The sequence below is a fragment of the Peromyscus maniculatus genome, chromosome 2 (assembly GCF_049852395.1).
Source record: "Peromyscus maniculatus bairdii isolate BWxNUB_F1_BW_parent chromosome 2, HU_Pman_BW_mat_3.1, whole genome shotgun sequence".
NCBI lineage: Eukaryota > Metazoa > Chordata > Mammalia > Rodentia > Cricetidae > Peromyscus > Peromyscus maniculatus.
Genome location: NC_134853.1, coordinates 83,159,892 through 83,179,101, shown reverse-complemented (window position 1 = coordinate 83,179,101; position 19,210 = coordinate 83,159,892). Strand labels below are relative to the sequence as shown.

Below are 19,210 nucleotides of genomic sequence, written 5' to 3'. Positions count from 1 at the left end.
AAAAAAAAAAACCTTATGTACTTTTTTATCTTCTCACATACCCTACATCAATTATATGAGAGCTGAATTAATGAAGTTTTAAGGCAAAATACCTCTTTAAACCTAATCTCGCAGAAAAGCATTACAAGTGGTCACACTAAATCTGAATACAAGTTCATATGGATTTTTTCCCTTTTCCACTTTGTCACTCCTTTATCCTAGACTTTATAGTTTCTTGAATGACTTCCACAGGTCGTTAAATCAATCAATGAGAAATTTCCTATTGAACCGGATCCACTGCTCCCCTCCAAAAGAGAAACTGCATGCTAAGAAGAAGAATGCAGCAGCCACTCCTTCTCTCCAATGATTTCACACTTGTGGGGTTGAAATGAACAGTACAAAACAGGCTGAGACAGCTTGTGCATGGGCACTACAGATCGGAACACTAAGGCACTGCCTCAGAACACTTCCCAGTCATGTCTGATGTTACCAGAATCTAGAACAGGAGTATTTACCTTGTAACCTGTGTGTTCCCTTTTTGTTTGTAAGGCTGGGTTCTCTGTGCAGCAGAGGCTGGCCTTGACCTCCAGGTCCTCCTGCCTAGGCCTCCTTAGTGCTGGGTTCACAGGCTGCCACACGTGGGAACTCTACTCTCACTGTCTGTAACAAAACTGTGAGGAAGAGTAATCCAGCTGGGGATACACCTCAGGGTAGAGCACTAGCTAGCATGCTGGGACCCTAGGTTTGACCTCCAGTACCACAAAAAAATACATGCATACATACATACATACATAAGAAAAGAATAATCATTCAGCACTACATGTGGAATTCTTACTTTTGTCTAGGTACTGATTATAATAAGAATGGACTCAGATGGAGAAAAGCATTTGCTTATTAAAACCCTTAAGAAAATAGAAGGTAGGGGCATTTAACTTATGTTTCATTTAGTAAATGCTTTAAGTTATACAAATGCATTCATCTAACTGTTATTGACAGTAAAATACCATAAATTTGTATTCTCATAATCTAGGACTCAGTGGGGTTTTACCAATGGTTTGATTCTCCAGTTGCTCAAACTTTCACCAGTATTTAACTAACAATTTTTAAACCAATGTAGATTCTAAGTCTGTAATATATCTATAATACTTACACGTATTTTTATTAAGAATTGACATGTTTTGTAGATTACTTCCTAGTTGCTACATTGATACTGGCTGCTTAACAACTCAGTTTTATAAACAAAGAAAACATTCATAAAGATTATGTAGCATACTAGATCTTATAGGTAGTAATTGAGGAGATAGTATCTGACCAGTTTTCTCATGTCACTGAATATTTCAGCTCTGTTCACTGAGGCCCCCCATCAGCCCTTTCTACTTTGAGCTTAGGAACCCATTGCTTACATGCAGTTTCTATCACACTATAACTGAAACATAGCTTTCTCCCATAAGCCATTGCTTCCTCTCTAGCCCTCTCATATGGAAGCTGATTATTTTCCTTTCAGATTTTTATTTGTGTGTATGAATGTGAACTCCTATCTACATGGTGGAAGGAGAGAACCAACGCCTGCAAGTTGGTTTCTGAACTACACACACAATCACACACACTAAATAAATAATCAGGAAAGTGCTACACAAATTTAGCATGTGATGTGGAGGTGAGGAAATGATTGACAGTTGCAGCTCTTGTCTGGGCTTCAGGCTGAGTCCCCTTTTGTCTTTGATACTTGCTGTCTTCATTTCAGCATTGTCTGCTGACACAAAAATCTTGACTGTACAACTGGGAGGTTTGAATCTTGCAAACTGACAACTCTCCTCAGCCAGGAGCTAGCTGGGTCTTTTTTTATATCTAGTGATAGGGGAAAAAAATCTGGTTTCATTTTCTACATGTTTAAAGATCTAGTAAGGCGCTCACCATGTCATTAATTTGTTTCCAGGATCAGAGCTAATATAAAACACTCACTTAGACTTTCGATGATGTGAGTCACCTTATGATCTATATAGAGAGATAATATTTGTCTTTATTGCTGCTAAACTATGTGTTATCAAGTAATGTTACACATAATGGTTAACCATGACTATGTCATTATTATATAATAACTTTTGAACTTTACAATTTATGGAAGTACACTAATAGATTATAGAATTAATTTAGACTTAGTCTAACTGTTCTTTAATTAGTTATGTCAACCCAAAATAAGCTAAATGAATGTAAGAATACTATAGTCAGAAGTTTTTCTCCAGTCCCACCTGGCCCACAGTCCCACAGCCACTTTTAAAATAATTACTCAGAGGCTTAAATTTATTACCAATTGCATGGCATATGACAGGCTTGTTGCTAGCTAGCTCTTATAACTTAAATTAACCCATTTCTATTAATCTGTGTTTTGCCACATGTTCCGTGGCTTACCGCTCTGCTGGCATTTTGTTCCTTGGGCAGCAAGCTGGCATCTGTCTGTCTCTCCTTTCTCTTCCTGTCTATCTGCATGGATTTCTGCCTGCCTCTAAGCTGCCTTGCCATATGCCAGTGCAGCTTTATCAACCAATCAGAACAACACATATTCACAGCATATCGAAAGATATCCCACAGCACTTCCCCTTTTTTGTCTAATCAAAAAGGACGGTTTTAACTTTAACATAGTAAAATTACATATAATAGAACAGTTATGAAGCAGGAATTATAATTACAATAGCTAGTCCATTCGTATTTGGCAAAATTAAAGAAAATATTCTAGCCTATGAGTCTAAAGTTTCATATCTAATTTATCTTTTATCATAACCAAGAAAAATTATAACTATCTAGTCTTCAACTATATCAAAGACCCCAGAAGGGTATAATGTTACCTAAATAAACAGGAAATACATTGTAAGCAGCTTCCAAAATTCTGGAAATGACAGAGACAGCTGCCTAATGGGACAGTCATCTAAAGTTTCTCTGTAATGTTGTGTCATCCTTCTTCAGCCTATAGGCCTAGAGTCTCTCAGTTGCTTCTCTCTGTGTCCTATAGAATGTCTGGCAGTTTCTTCTGTGAAGCAGGAACCTGAAGGACCATCTCATTTTGCAAAGTTCAGTGGTCACCTTCCTATGGGTCCTGCATGTACAGTTTATATAATATCCTGTCAAGCAGTCCAGGCAAGATCAGTTTCTTGCCCAAATGGCCATTTTGTGCCAAGAAGATAAACTCCATATAGAGTGTCTTCGATGCCCATTTTTCTCTTTGAAGTAAATGGGTGCTGCCAGGAGCAGATGTGTCTCACTATCCAGAGAAGTCTGAGCTCTTAAAACATTTTAAATACCATATTCTGTAGGTCTTTAAAGTGTTTGAAGATTACCTACTGAATTGAAATATATCTATGTATACCTAGAAAACTTAACTAACATGAATATAAGTTTGATTATCATGGATGACTATTAATCTATATTTCTTAATTATACATTATAATTTCAAATGAGCTGCATAAACATACCTTAAACAAGAGTAGAAATATACATACAGTATAACAAAAATTAACTTTAAATTTGCATCAATAAACTAAAATCCATAGCAATGTTAAATATTTTAAACAAACTTTAAAAGTAGATTCAATAATCTACCCTTTTATCCTATCATATCTATATCCACCTTTTTTTTACAAAGAGATTGTATTTATAATCAACCCCCTTTAAATAAAAATAAACATTTATAAACAATATTTTGGGAATTTGGGCATAGCTTCTCATACTACTTCCTGCTGGTTGGGGGTACTGACAATCTTACGGGGCCTGAGAAAATTAAGAATTATGGTCAAGTCATGACTAGAGTAGTCTGTGAGGATATATTCTCTGAGCCAGTTGCCTTGAAGTTGATTTTGGATATTGGATCATCTGGGCACAATGTCATTGGAGACCTTTCAGGGAGTCTTGGCTGATCAAACCATGTTAGCCTGGAAGCAATCCACAGGTTCTCATCTTCTATGGAAACAAAAGCAGAACCTCTCTTCCAAAGCAATATACTTTTAGACAATAAATTTTGAAGTCAAGATACCTTTAAAATATATACATTGGTTTAACTTATCAACCTTTATAATCAAATGTCTTTCTGCAGTTAAAAATCCCAGAGACAATATATTGCAGACTCTGTGTAACTTCCATCTTTATGTGGCTTATTTTTTGTATTACTTTTACTGTCTCTTTAAGGACTTTATTTTTAAAAAAAATCTATTTCTTTATATAACTACATATACTCCCTTTCCTCTCTCTTCCAAGCCTACATACATTTTTACACACACTATAAACTGTTCAGAGTTTTATTCCATCTGAGTCTGTTCTTACTGTGTTTCTGTAGTCATTTTCTGACCATTGCTTTAAACTGCAGAGGCTAGGACGGAAACTGCAGGCCTGGTTACTGGCTCTGCCCACCTCAGCTTCCCAACATGGCAGAGGTAATTCACCACCAGACCAGCTCTGGGAGCCATGCTCTCCACCAACTCTGGGAGGCAGTGGGTCTATGCCTCTGTCAAGGAGAGTGTAACCCAGAAAACTGCCCCCCCCCCTTTTTTAAATCTGTACTAGCAAAAGCTAAATTTGCCACACAGTGCACTGTGCCGCTTGGAGATGCCACTGTGTACTGTGGCGGGAATCTTCCATGTTGTTTAGTTCATGGCAGCTGGTGGCCAGTTCTCTCTCACAGACAGCTATTGGGAGACAAGTTTCTGTGCTGCTACTGGCATGAGACTGTGAGACTAGGAAGCCTAGTGTGGCTCTGTTTCTGTGCATTCAGAATCTTTAAACTTTCTTAGGTCTATGTGGATCAATGCCCAATGGTGAGCACCAAATGTAGTCAGAAGTTTTTCTCTAGTCCCACCTGGCCCACAGTCCCACAGCCACTTATAAAATAATTATTTGGAGGTTTATATTAATTACCAATTGCATGGCACATGGCAAGCTTCTCGCTTGCTAGCTCTTATAACTTAAATGAACCCATTTCTATTAATCTGTGTTTTGCCACGTGTTCCATGGCTTACCAGTCTGTTGGCATGTTGTTCCTTGGGCAGCAAGCTGACATCTCTCTGCCTTTCCTTTGTCTTCCTGTCTGTCTGCTTGGATTTCTGCCTGCCTCTAAGCTGCCTTGCAATAGGCCAATGCAGCTTTATTTATCAACCAATCAGAGCAACATATATTCACAGTATACAGAAAGACATCCCACAGCAGGATACAGTGTTTGAAATTTATATTTTATTTAAATGCTAGTAAGAAATTTAAATTAAAGTTAAAAATCATGAATGATTGGTGCTCATTAAGTTCTATTTCTTTATAGACAGTAAACAAATGCATACACATACATGTTCATATCACATTGAAATAGACTCTTGCTGGTATTGTTATGTACTTACATTTTTGGCTAGAGAAAGAATAAGAATTACTATGACTTAGGGCAAAGTAATATTAAATGCACAACTGACAAGTGTTTAATATGACTGTCTTAAAATTAAATGTTTGACTGTTTTTGTTGGCATAAAAAATTGACATGATCTTCATGTATACACACCAGAAATATTGTTTATGTTATAAGCTTTCTAATAAACTAGACTTAGAAATGTAATCCGGAAAATTGTATTTCAAATAATTTCCTTGCTTACAGAATTTTAGTTCACTTTTATGGGAGTGAAATTTGTGGCACTGGAAAAAAATTATAACCAAAACTAAAAAAAAAATCTTGATGAAAGAAAACTCCCTTTTTTTCCCAACAGGTTTAACATTGACTGTTTTACATTCAAATGAGAGGAAAGATTTTCTGGAAGCTACTGGTGTTTTAAAAGGGTAAGATTGTATATTTTTAATATGTGGCACAGCTCCACAGGAAAGGGAGAGCTTCCCCTGGAGTTTAGGCTGGGCTGTAGCTCACTGGCCAGGAGTGGCCTTGGCCTTGGCCCCTATTGCTTGGGAAGATGTTCCTCCCAGAGTTCTCTTTAAGAAAGTCTGAAGTCCACAGCTTTACTCTCCTCATGAAAAATGCCTTAGAACACTTTAACTCTCAACATAGCCATGTCTATTTAATAAAATTAGCATCCAAGAATTTAGCTCAGTCTTGTTTTAAGATCCCAAAATTATCATCATCATTGTTGTTAGAATAGAGATACTACTAGGGCAGTGGTATTAAGACCCAGTAATGAGCCGGGCAGTTGGTATTGCACACCTTTAACCCCAGCACTCGGGAGGCAGAGGCAGGCAGATCTGTGAGTTTGAGGCCAGCCTGGGCTACAGAGTGAGATCCAGGACAGCCAGGGCTCCACAGAGAAACCCTGTCTCGTGGAAAAACAAAAAGGGAAGAAAGGAAAAAGAAGTCTCTTTTAAAGCATAACCATGTTTCCTTCAGGTTCTTGGTGTGCCACGTCTGCTTCCTTTCTTCCTGGGGACGGCCTGCTGAGAATAGATTCATTTATTTATTTCTTATGTATACAGTGTTCTGCCTGCGTGTATGCCTGCAGGCCAGAAGAGGACAGCAGATCTCATTATAGATGGTTGTGAGCCACCGTGTGGTTGCTGGGAATTGAACTCAGGAACTCTGGAAGAACAGCCAGTGCTCTTAACATCTGAGCCATCTCTCCAGCCCTAGAGTTGGGTTTTTAAATGCCTTTATTTTGTCTTATTTCACATAGAAATTGTTTCTACTATTGGGATCCAAATAATAAAAGAAATGTAAATAAAACAGAAGCCCATAAGAGCTGGGTATAAACACTTTAAACTTCTGGCCTGATCTGGATGGAAAGGAGTGGTGGAGGGTTTAATTATGGTCGTGCTGTATTACATGGAGATGATGTAGACTGCACTACTGTATCCATCAGTTCTTGTTTCCATTAGACACTTTTGAATCCCATTGAGAAGAAAACTCCATCTGACAGTGGTCAGAAAATACCCTACTATGGAGATTCTCAAAATTAAGATTTTTACATTTGGTGAGGTGAGGCAGTCTTTCATGTTGATGTCTATTATTCATGATACTCAGGTATTAAATCAGAATTACATTTGGGATATGAGCATATGAAATTTTGTATGTTCTGGTATTTTTTTTAAGTATGATTATCCGAGAGAAAGATAAAATGAAAGCCAAGCATGGAGGTGAATGCCGTTAGTCCCAGCACAGGGAAACAGAGGCAGGCAGATCTCTGTGAATTTGGGGCCAACCTGGTCTATATAGTGAGTTCCAGACAACCAGGGCTACACAGAGAAACCCTGTCTCAAAAAGTATAAACAAAACAACAGAAGAAAGATGGAATAAGATTAACACAGTCGGGAGAGATGAGCACAGTGTGCCGATGCTTTTCCAGTTGAGTAGACAAGGTCAGGTGAGCACAGGAAGCCATCTCCACTGCCCCAGTTAAAGGAAGACAGGGGTAATCCCATTGTCTTGACCTGCTTTTGTCTTCAGTACCAGTTCCTGTGTGGTTGTGCATCATCACAGTATCAGAGCAGATTTCCCCTGGAGCAGCTTCGCACTGGTGGTGGAGTACAATCACGTGGGACACTCTTGCTGGGCCAGGCACTGCCAGCAGCTGAGTATACCTTTCCTGGCCTTCAAAGTCGTCGTTCCAGAGACAGCTCTGAATAGTAAGGAGACAAGCCAGGATCCTGTTCTCCATTAGAGCAGAACTGGTCTGTTTGAAGAAACAGTTTTCTTTGTTCAGATTTCTATTTATAAAACAAACGTTGCATTTATATAGTTTCTTTAACATACACCTGCATTACTACTGCTTAATAAAAAAGAGAGCGGTGTGGTAGAAGAAAATGTAAACATTTATAGTTCTCTTCTTTAGGAAACACCTTGCTGGATAGATTTGGTGGGTTTCTCTTGGAGATTAAGATCCCATACATATTTTTTGCATCTGAAGGAGTGCTTAATACCCCAGAAATACTCCGGCTGCTGGAATCTGAGTAAGCCACGATTTTTAGTTGCTGGTCTCAGCACTTCTGTATGTGTGTGTGTGTTCTGATGAATAACGCTGTACATACTATACCTTGTCTTCCTGACCCAAGACTAGAATATAAAGAACTTCTTTCCACAGAGTATATCAATTTATATTTCTAATACCTAAACTATAAATAACTATTGAATAATATTTTCATAATATATACTAATTTTATGGACAAAATGCAATTTAATTTTTCTTTAACTTTCTGCTCAGCTTGGAAGGCCTCTGGTGTGTTTTCTATTGCTTTCACATTGAATTGTGTTAATCTCTTTTTAAATTTTTATTAATTTATTTAAAGATTAAAGAAGTGTCTGCTTTCTTTTATATACTCAATAAGTAATAACTTTCATCCAAAATTTAAAGAGTAAGTTCATTTATGAAAAAAACAGTAATTCACATAATTTAATATTCAGAAGGACAGCACAATACTCTGAAGAGCATTTTTAGCCATGACATTATTTTCACTGAAGAATATTGTCTTTTGCAGCTATAATATCACACTAGTGGAGAGATGCTGCTGTGAGTCACTGAAACTGTTTGGAAGCACAGAGCGTTACGTAGTAGTCACAGTTGATGAGCATACTGCTGTAGTTATGCAGGTAAAACTGTGTAATAAAAACAGAAAATCAGGAGGGAAGGGAGTCTGGGGCTATTAGTATGGGGAGTAGGGAACAAATGTTTTCAAGGTGTAAAATTATCACTTATTAATACAATATATTAAAATTAGAAAGTCAAGCATATTAAAATAATACAACTATGTAATTTCTTTTCTATATAGAGCTTAACTATAATCTGTGATCTTTTCTAAATTTTGTATATGGACACAGTGTGCTAAATTACCCTAATGGAAAATGACTACTAATCTTCCTGAATGCCATACAAATGTTAACATATTTAAGGAAGATGAAGACAAGACAAGACAAGCCTAGTAATGTTTATCTGCAGTTCTGACATTTAGGAGACTAAGACAGAACTGCAAGTTTGAAACCAACCTGAGTTATATAGAACAAGACCCTAACTCAAAACAAACAAGCAAAATGATAAAGTAAATAAAGAATCTGGGGTTGGAGGGATGGCTCAGGGGTTAAGAGCACTGGCTGCTCTCCCAGAGGTCCTGAGTTCAATTCCCAGCACCCACATGGTGTCTCACAACCATCTATTATGAGATCTGATGCCCTCTTCTGTTGTGCAGGCAGAACACTGTATACATCATAAATAAATCTTTAAAAAAAATCTTTAGCATTGTATATTGGCCTATTTTAAAAAGTATTCATAGAAAAATTAGTGTAGGAAGTTTTAAAAAAAATACTAAGGGCTAGGAATAATAGCATGCCGGCTAGCATGCATAAAGCCCTGAGTGTGATCACCAGCTGTACAAACAAAGCAAGATAAAGAAGACCAAGAACCAGCCACACTCTTTCATAGAAGAAAGTACAGAATAATTATATACAGTTAGGTAGTCCGTTCTTTACTTCCTTTTTATTTTATGTGTATATTGTGTGACTGTGAGTTTATGTGCACCATGTGCATACAGGTGCTCAAAGATCCAGAAGGCATTGGATCTCCTGGAAATGGAATTACAGGCGACTGTAAGCTACCTGATCTAGGGTGCTGGGAACTGAGTGAATCTGGGCTCTCTATAAGAGTAGTAAGTGGTCTTAACTGTTGAGCCATCTTTCCATCCCAAGAAAGTATAATATTAATTAATGGTTAGAAATGCGGCATTTCCTCTAATGCAAATAGGGATTACTTCAAATTGTTGTTTTTTTAAAGAGAGAGAGAATCTCTAAAAATACATAGACTTTAGACCTACCTCCTCACCTGCAATACTGCCACTCAAACCACAGCTACTGACATATTAAAATTATGACTGTGAGACTCACAAATTTGTTAAAATACATAATTTGGAATTTAAGATGTATAAATTCTTGGAAGAGTCTTCTTAAATGTTTGCTTGATTGATGTACCAGTTGCAAAGAAATGGAGATTGGATAGCAGGTTTGAGTACAAATTATTAGTAAATGTGGTGAGGTCTGATTTAATAAGCAAAAATTACAATATAAGAATGATATAATGGAAAAGTTCAAGTCCTGGATTTTTAAAGAGACAGTGTTCCTTTAATATTTAAAGTTCTCAATTATTTGTTGACTTGGAAAAACTGTCCTAATCCACAGTTACAGAACTTCTGTTAGAAGGAAGACATGTCTTGAATGACACTGTAGGTGGAGTTTTCCTGTCGCAACTGCCTGTTCCCAAATACCCAGCAGCTGCTTCCCAAATAATTGATCAGAGGCTTAATATGAATTATAAATGCTCAGCCAATAGCTCAAGCTTGTCACAGCTAACTCTTACATTTTAAGTTAACCCATATTCCTTATTTACGTTCTGCCACGTGGTAGTACATTTATTAACATTGCACATTCATCTCCTGCTCCCTCTGCATCGGCTGGTGACTCCTCTGACTCCACCCTTCTTCCTCCCAGAATTCTCTCTGTGTCAGGCTGTCTCGCCTAATGTCTTCCTGCCCAGTTATTGGCCAGTCAGCTTTTTTATTAACCATGGAGAGTAATACATGTTCACAGTGTACAGAAGGGTTATTCTATAGCATCTCTCCCTTTTTGTCTAATTTTTAAAAGGAAAGTTTTAACCTCAACATAGTAAAACTATATATAACAAAACAATTATTAAGTAAGAATTACAGTTACAATATCCAATCCATTTGTATTTGACAAATTTAGAGGAAACACTCAGTTACCTGTCTTATCTTGGTGAGTCTAAAGTTTAATACCTAATTTGTTTTCTATCTTAACTATGGAAAATGATAAATTTAACTCTTTAGTCTTTAACTCCATCAAAGACACCAGAAGGATGAAATGTTATCTAATGACAGGGACATCAGGCTGTCTGGACAGTCATCCAAAGTTCCTCTGTAAGGTCAGGGCATCCAACTCTGGCCTACAGGCCTAGCGTATTGGACAGACTTTTCTGTGAAGCAGGGAATTTTGAAGGATTGTCCTACCCTGTCTTGGCAAAGTTTGGCAGTCACCTTTTTTGTGTCGTGTTGGTCCAGTTTGGACAGTGTACTGTCAGCAATTGAAGCAAGGGCAGGTTCTTTGCCCAAATGGCTAGCCTTTGCCATAAAGAAAGCAAACTCCATATGGAGTTTCTTCGATATCCATCATCTCCTCGAAAGTGGATTGGTGCTGCTAGGAGTAAACATGTCTCACTGTCATGAAAAGCCTTAGGTTCTTAAACATATTAAATGCCATATTCTGTAGGTCTTTGAAGTGTTTGAAGAGCATCTATCTGTGTAATATATCTGTATATGACCTTGAAAATATGCATAACATGACTACAAGTTTGACTATTAATAGATTTCTTTTTAATCTATATTTCTTAATTATACATTACATTTTTAAATGAGCTGCATAAACATAGTACCTTAAACAAGAGTAGAAATATACATACAATATAACAAAATTAACTTTAAATTTGTATCAATAAACCAAAATCCATGCCAATGTAAAATATTTAAGATTAATAGTTGTTTTTTGGATTAAAGTAGATTCAATAATCTACTCTTTTATACTATCATTTCTGTATCCCCTGTTGTTGTTTGTTTTTGCTCTTTTTTGGGGGGCCCACCACCCAGCTCCCAAATAAATCACACACAGAGGCTTATTCTTAATTATGAATGCCTGGCCTTAGCTTGGCTTGTTTCTTACCAGCTTTTCTTAAATTATCCTGTCTATCTTTTGCCCCTGGGCTTTCCCTTTTTTATTCCTGTATACCTGCCTTTGTTTCTTACTCCATGGCTTGCTATGTAGCTGGGTGGCTGGCCCCTGATGGCCTCCTCCTCTGACTCTTAGATCTCTCCTCCCAGGTTTCTTCTATATATTCTCTGTGCCTGCCAGCCCTGCCTGTCCTTTCTCCAGCCTTGCTATTGGCCATTCTGCTTTTTATTAGACCATCAGGTGTTTTAGACAGGCACAGTAACACAGCTTCACAGAGTTAAACAAATGCAGCATAAACAAAAATAACACATCTTAAAATAATATTCTACAACATCCCCTCTTTTCTTTTTAGAATGAGATCCCTGAGTCTAATCTCCTTTGTTTAACTTTTTTCCTGACCATTACCAATAACATGACACATTTTTATCAAATATCTTATTAAATTTTAATAATTAGAGGAAAAGATGATCCAGACTGTTGAGGGACCCAAGAAGTCTACTAAAGCCCACCCTTTTAAGCAGGGCTCCAGGGCTTGAACTCAGGTCATGGTGCTCGCATGACAAGTGCTTTTATCAGTTGCAATATCAGCAGGTTATTCCATAGGCTTTGAAATGTGCTTTCTGTTGCCTTGAGAGCCAGATCTCAGTCTACAAAGCACTTTACCAGCACAGGAGCATCGATTGGGTCATTTTAGTCATATCTTGGGCTATGGAAGACTCACCAGGCTTCCTGATGCTGTCATTAGTTACTTGTTTATGTCTACTGCAGCTTTCCTTATTTCCATATGATTTTAATTTTTACTTTAAACTGTACCCTCTTAAGTTACCGTTTATATACCACAGACTATTGAAAATTTTAAACAGTAGTCAACCTAATGTACCTTTTCATTTTCTTTATTTTTATAGGACCTAGAAGAATTACATTATGAGAAGGCATCAGATAATATCATTATGAGATTAATGGCATTGTCATTCCAATATAGCTGTTGTTGGATAATACTATATCCCAAGGAAACATTAAATTCAGAGTAGGTAAACATTTCTTCCTTCAAAGTTATGTTCATATTCTTCTTCAGTCCTCTTTGCACATAAATGTTCATGCCAAGTTCCACTTACTCATCTAGTGTGCTTTAGTGAGGGGGTTGTGGAGCTGGAGGCTCCACATATTGGGAAACAAAGAACTCTGGAGATGATACATGTTGTCCTGGACATTCTGTTCAGATCATCCCCTACTACCCCCATCTTAAAATAATTAAGAGTTATTATTTTAAGTGTTTTATTTCTTTGTAATCCTGGGCTTGTTTGCTATAAGATAAATCATTTTAAAACCACTTCTAAAATCATGTTAATACATCGAATGCATAACTTCTTCCTGTACTTAGGTCATTGATGGGCTTAACCAAAACATTAGAAAATGCCATGGCCAGACAATGGTTTAAGTCATCATTGTATTTATCCTTTCCTTTACTGATAAGCATAATAAACATTTCTCCTTTATCCTCTGCCAGCTGGCTTTTCTCCATGTCTCTGTACCAGTCCTTGCCTCTGGAGGTCACGGTCTCAGGACCATCAACAATGCTTTTATCTCTCGCTGCTCTGGAGCATTTAAGACTGTTGCAGTAGTCTGTTGTTCCAAACTCTGCAGTTCTGTGACACTCCAGTGCCTCTGATGGCCTGCCTTTCTAAGTATTTTCCCCCTGCCTTTCTATCTTCTTTGTGCCAGTCTCCAAGTATATTTATCTGGAGTTCTCTTTCTCCTGTTCTGTCCATTATCTGTCTTATCTACCACAGCTTTTGTCAGTATCTGGTGGTATATAATTACTATGTTTCTTTCTGCAGCTGCAGTCTTTCTTGCGAATTTCTGGCATAAATCTCTAAATCTTTACTAAATATTTCCACTCTTATATTCCACAAACTCGCAAAGCTAATGTGTCAGATAGGAGCTGACTGTATAGTCTCTGTCCCCTGCAAACCTGTATTTCTTCTTACCTGCCCTTTAGCAGTTCTTGGTATCTGTCCTGCATTTATATTACCAGTCCCTTAGCTCAGAGTCTCACTGTTTCATGTGGATTGTTACACCACCTGTTGTTTTCTCTCTCCACATGTCTCTGCATGTTCCTTTAAGTGGTGTGTATTATACTCAGTTGATGCCCCTAAAACCAAGCTCTGGTTATTCCATTCTTAAGAAAAGCCTTTACTGAGAGGGTGAGAAAATAACTCAGTCGGTAAGGTGCTTGGTACAAGGAAATGAGTTGGAATCCAAGGACCTGAGTTCAAATCCCAGAACCCATGTTGACGCAAACAGCAACAACAATAACAACAAAAACAGGCATGCATTTTAATCCCAGTGCTTGGGAGGCAAAAACAAATGGGTCCCTGGTGCTCACTGACCAGCCAGCCTAGCCTGCTTGGCTAGTTCCAGGCCAACTATAGACACTGCCTAAAAAAGCCATGTGACAGCACTTGGAAATAACACTTGAGATGTTTGCTTCTGGCTCTAAGCAGGGCTCAGTAGTGCATACCTTTAATCCTAGCCAGAAGCAGGATCTCTGTGAGTCTGAGGTCAGCCTGCTGGCTACTTAGCAAGTTCCAGACCAGCCAGGGCTGCATAGTAACACCCTGTCTCCAAATGATGAAGAGGAGGAGGAGAAGGAAAGGTCATTAACTTCTGGCTCTGTGTGCATGTGTATACACACCAACATCACACACACACACACACACACACACACACACACACACACACACACACAGTCTCTACAGAGTTCCTAGTTACCTACTGAATACAATACAGACTATGACCCATATGTGTGAGGTGTCGGGATAGGACCCACCTGTATTTTCAGGTTGCTTCTTTACTGACTTCCAGTCTAGCCAGGTGCTTTCCACTGTCACCCATTTCTTTTCTACTTCTTCAACTGTTTCCTCTAGTGAACTGCACTCAACTTTTTTCCGGACCTGTCCCCAGGTCCTGTGTTTTCTACTTCATCTCTCCTCAGAACTCCCTCATGCACAGCTTTCCATCCTGTGAACCGCTGGGCTCTATCTCCTAGTCTATGATTGTTCCGTAGCATAAGAGCACACTGCTTTCGTATGATGGATGCTCAGTAGCTGTTCACTGAATGAGTCAGCCTTTCCTACCGGACGGCTAACCATTTGACTGTCTTTATTCCTATAGTGCCACGTCCCCTGACTCACAGCAGGCTCTATAGGCTCTATAAAGCCTGGTTGTCAGAGAAGGTGTGGGTAATTCGACATTGCCCGTGACTCTGCTCACTTTCTTGACGCTGCTCTTGCTTACGAGTTCACTGAACTCTTCCAGTACAGTTACTGTCTTGTGAGGACAGATACACACTGGAGTCTGAGAGTCTAAACTCCTTGTCTCCATCCCTTTCTGGTAACAAACAGCCCAGCAAGTCAGTTAACAGAGTTAGCCCTTCCCACCTGGCTACAAAATAAAAACTGTGGTTCCTGTTTTAACGCCCCGACTTTTAAGATTAATAAGGCCCATAAAACACTTCAAGCTTGGTGCCTACTTATAAATCATTTTAAGCTTTATCCAAATTTTGGCAGTCTTTTTCGATAAATTACTTATTTGGAGGTTTTCTAAGGTTGTTTTCAGATTGCTGTTTATAGTTTTGTGGTTCAATTGAAACACAGGGGAGAATAGCAAATGTCCCATCTTATTTTTCACCTATCACGTAATATTCTGAAATATCTTTATTTTATCAGAATATACAGTGTGATCATTTATTTATATCATAAATATAAATTAGTTTCAAAATTCTGAGTTTCATAATTCTATTTTATTAGATAATTGTAACCTTTTGGAGGGGCGATTGAGACAGGGTTTCTCTGTGTAGCCCTGGAAATCTTTGTAGACCAGGCTGGCCTTGAACTCACAAACAGAGATCTGCCTGTCGCTGCCTCCTGAGTGCTGGGACTAAAGGCGTACACCACCACACCTGGCTGGTAATTGGAACCTTTAAGCAGTATCTCAATAAGCTGATCAAAAGGGAGCAATAGAAAATGCTGAAGAAATGGTTTCAATTACCTTAGTTATTTAGGCATGTAATTTCAAGGAGGAGCAGCAGCAACCTTTGAGCATATCCCTTGGTTTGAAGTTTGCCAGGAAGAGCCATCGGGTAGTTGTACTCGTGGCTGTGACTTCTTACAGTCCAGGGCTCACAGCCTATAATGCAAACAGAACAAGAGAGGGAGCTCCCTGGACAAAGCCCTGAGGAAGTCCCGGAGTCTTTTCCTAGTACACAGAGGGGCTTGGTGTTCTCAGCAACAAGTTGTGACAACATTACAACCCTTTATCCATCCAGGGAGTTTATTAGAGACACAATGACCAGGGTTGAGGGCTTAGCACAGTCACAGCTTCCGGGGCTCAGAAGGTAAGCAAGTGTTCAGCAGAATTCGTGTTGTTTGTACAAACAGCTTGGGCACAGTACGTTACCCCACCAGCCTTTTACTCTGTGGAGAAAGTCTGTCTGGGTGTTGGGTGACACCATTCATGGGGAGATGCAAAGAAACGTCTACTCACCCAGAATAGGAACCAATGACAAGGCACGGATACCATGACAGTCGGCTTGGTGAACCAATGAATTCACTGGGGTTCCTTACAGGAGTGCGGGTGAAGGGTTAACCAGGAGCAGAAATAACTCACGGAGAAAGAATATGACCAAAGCCCACCCCAGCATGGGCGACGGTTCACCAAAGCTCCAAACCTGTAACGTGCTGCACAGCTACAGACAGCCGACAGGCCGCAGAGTCCTCCCAGGCAGCTCAGCTGGGAGAGGCGCAGACCACCTGAGCTACCTGGAGGAGGTACCTCAGCCAAACTGCGGGAAAAGCAGAGACCAGGGGAGCAGCCTAGAGAGAAAGTGCTCCAACCATGTGAGCTGTCTGTACATGGTGCAGAGAGCTTCAGGTTTCCAGCTTCTGTGAGCTGTCACTCATGCTGGAGGGGGCTTTGGTAGTGCAGCTGCCTTTGAGTCTTTTCTGCTCCTGTAAGTAACCCCTCACCCATATACCTGTAGGGAGTCACAGTAAAACACATGGTTCCCCAGGGTGGACTTCAGGCTGTCCTTCCTTTGGTCTATCAGTGACTCCCTGTCTGGGATGAACATTCACGCCTCCCCAGGAATAGTGTAGACAACTACGGAGGAAGAAGCTAACACACAGGACAAAAGAGCCAAGAAATGCCTAGAGAGAGGAACACTTGCTTGGAGTTCTTAGTGGTAGACTCTTCAGTCTCTTCACTGCTGCTTAGAACATGTAAAGTGAGTAGGTAACCATAGAAATAGCCGCTCACGCCAAAGCTACACAGAGAAACCCTGTCTCGAAAAACCAGAAAGAATAAAAGGAAAAAAAAACTTTATACTTAAAAAATCTTCAAATACATATTAAATACATTGTGAACAGAATAGTGTAGACTCAGATCCATTTTTGCTCCCATATGGGTAAGCGCAGAATCATTTGCTGAAAGGACTCCCTATTCCTACTAAGATGCCTTTACATATTTGCTTTGTAGGAAATAAATTGTACTTGCATTCTGTTACTTCTGTCTATTTTTATGTCGGTTTCCTATGTTGAATACAAGTTTTATGGTGAATAGACTGTTTTCCGAAATTTTTCATTGTTTCTATTGTATTTTAAGGTAATTTTGATAACTATTTTATGCTACTACATGAAGTTTAGAATAAACTTGTCAGTTTTGTTAAAATTGTACTTGGGTTTCAGGTTGGATATCATTGACTCAAGAGATCAATTTTGTGGAAATTGGAATTTTAGAAAGAGTAGACCTGTTTACCTATAAAGATACTATATTCCCCATATTCTATTTCTTTACTTTTCCTCACTAATATTTTGTAATTTTCAATGTGAGACTTACCTGTACTATATTGTTTTATCTTTAATTATTAATGTTCATATTCTCACTGTAAATAGATCTTTTTAAATGAGTTTAATTTCTAACATAGTTTCTCATGTGAAGAAATTAAAGTGATGCTTACAATTTAAGAAAAAAAAAGAAATAGCCACTCACAGGTCAGCATTCACGTCTGACCTGGTCAATAACTGTAGAAAGGAGAAGAGTGCTTCTTCTATGTAGCAGCTCATGAAAGATGGTAGCTATCCTGGCTGTGGTCAGAGTTTCATCTGAGCCCATTCCTTTGATCCAGAGCTAGAGTATTCTCTGTGTCTAACTTTAGTTCATGCAGTCGTCCCTGGAGATAAGAATGGAGTGGCTCAGATTCTCTCCTCACCCGTCAATCATCTGGTCCATACAGTCATCCCTGGAGATGAGAATGGAGTGGCTCAGATTCTCTCCTCACCTGTCAATCATCTCCCTCCACACACACCCTCAGCATCCCTAGATTTAATAGTGTGCTTACAGACAGAAGGTGGCAATGTCCTTTCCAGAGAGGGTAAAGTAAGTGCAAGGGGAGGTGGGACATGCATGCACCAAACTAATGAGTGAACACAATGATATCATTCCTAGGTACCATCTCACAGAGAAGACACTCCATCACCTCGCACAGATTTACGCAGCTTTGGTTTCCTCTGGCCTTAAATCTGAAGAACTGGATGTAAAGGTATTATTTCCCTAGAAGTTTATAAGTATTGTTCATAAACTAAAATTAGACTTGAGCTCAAGTGCCCAGTGAGAAGAAGCCTTGAACAGACACAATTCCTTAAGAGCCAAAAAAGAGCAGGGTCAAATTATTAAATATATTTACCTCCACACTGTTTTAAAAGCATTTATGTGTGTTACACACACACACACACACACACACACACACAAATTCACACAAATAAATATGTGACAAGAACTTTAAGCCTTGTGTGGTGCACACACCTGTTGTCTTGGCACTCAGGAGGCTAAGATGAAAAGATCATGAGTTCAAAGCCATAGGAAGCTATATGGTGAGACTGTCTAAAAAACCAAAACAACAATGAAATGCTTTTAATTTAAAATCAAGCTATAGTCAGGAAAGGAAGAAAAATAAATGTCCCTTGATGAAAACATGTTCTTTATGAAAGATACACTGAGTCTTCATCTGCTGCAGAGTGGAAATCTCCAGACATTTTGGTGGGGATGTGTACTGGTGATCTCCAATCTCCTCGCTTGGCCCCTTTTCAGTGTCCCACTCTAAAACTAAGGCGTTTGTCTGAGTTCAGGGTTCATGTTTTTCTGTTATCTTCCATGTTCTTTCATTGAAGAACTCAGACATCCCACAACCCTGCTGTAGCTTCTGAATACAGTTCCTAAAATCCTTCTGACATGTAACATAGTGATATTTTATTTGTACTAAAATGTGATTTGTATGTTAATAAAGTTGCCCGGGGGTCAGAGCTATTAGAGCCATAGCAAAAGCTGGGCAGTGGTGGTGCACGCCTTTAATCCCAGCACTTGATAGGCAGAGCTAGGTAGATCTCTGTGTGTTCAAGGATACAGCCAGCATTGGAGACACATGCCTTTAATCTCAATACCAACCATAGAAGGCCTGGAGGTCTGTACAGACAGGCAGTGACGAGGCAGTCA

At 39.0% G+C, this 19,210-nt stretch overlaps 1 protein-coding gene across 1 annotated transcript in view; it reads left to right on the top strand.

Annotated features, from left to right (window-relative positions):
- Shoc1 (shortage in chiasmata 1) overlaps positions 1 to 19,210 on the top strand; it is an 86,434-nt gene that overhangs the window by 53,854 nt on the left and 13,370 nt on the right. The window contains exons 19-25 of the mRNA XM_042271211.2: positions 825 to 897; positions 5,709 to 5,778; positions 7,388 to 7,566; positions 7,773 to 7,890; positions 8,416 to 8,527; positions 12,568 to 12,689; positions 18,167 to 18,260. Coding sequence (XP_042127145.1) covers positions 825 to 897; positions 5,709 to 5,778; positions 7,388 to 7,566; positions 7,773 to 7,890; positions 8,416 to 8,527; positions 12,568 to 12,689; positions 18,167 to 18,260 — 768 coding nt within the window. The remainder of the gene's footprint in view (positions 1 to 824; positions 898 to 5,708; positions 5,779 to 7,387; positions 7,567 to 7,772; positions 7,891 to 8,415; positions 8,528 to 12,567; positions 12,690 to 18,166; positions 18,261 to 19,210) is intronic.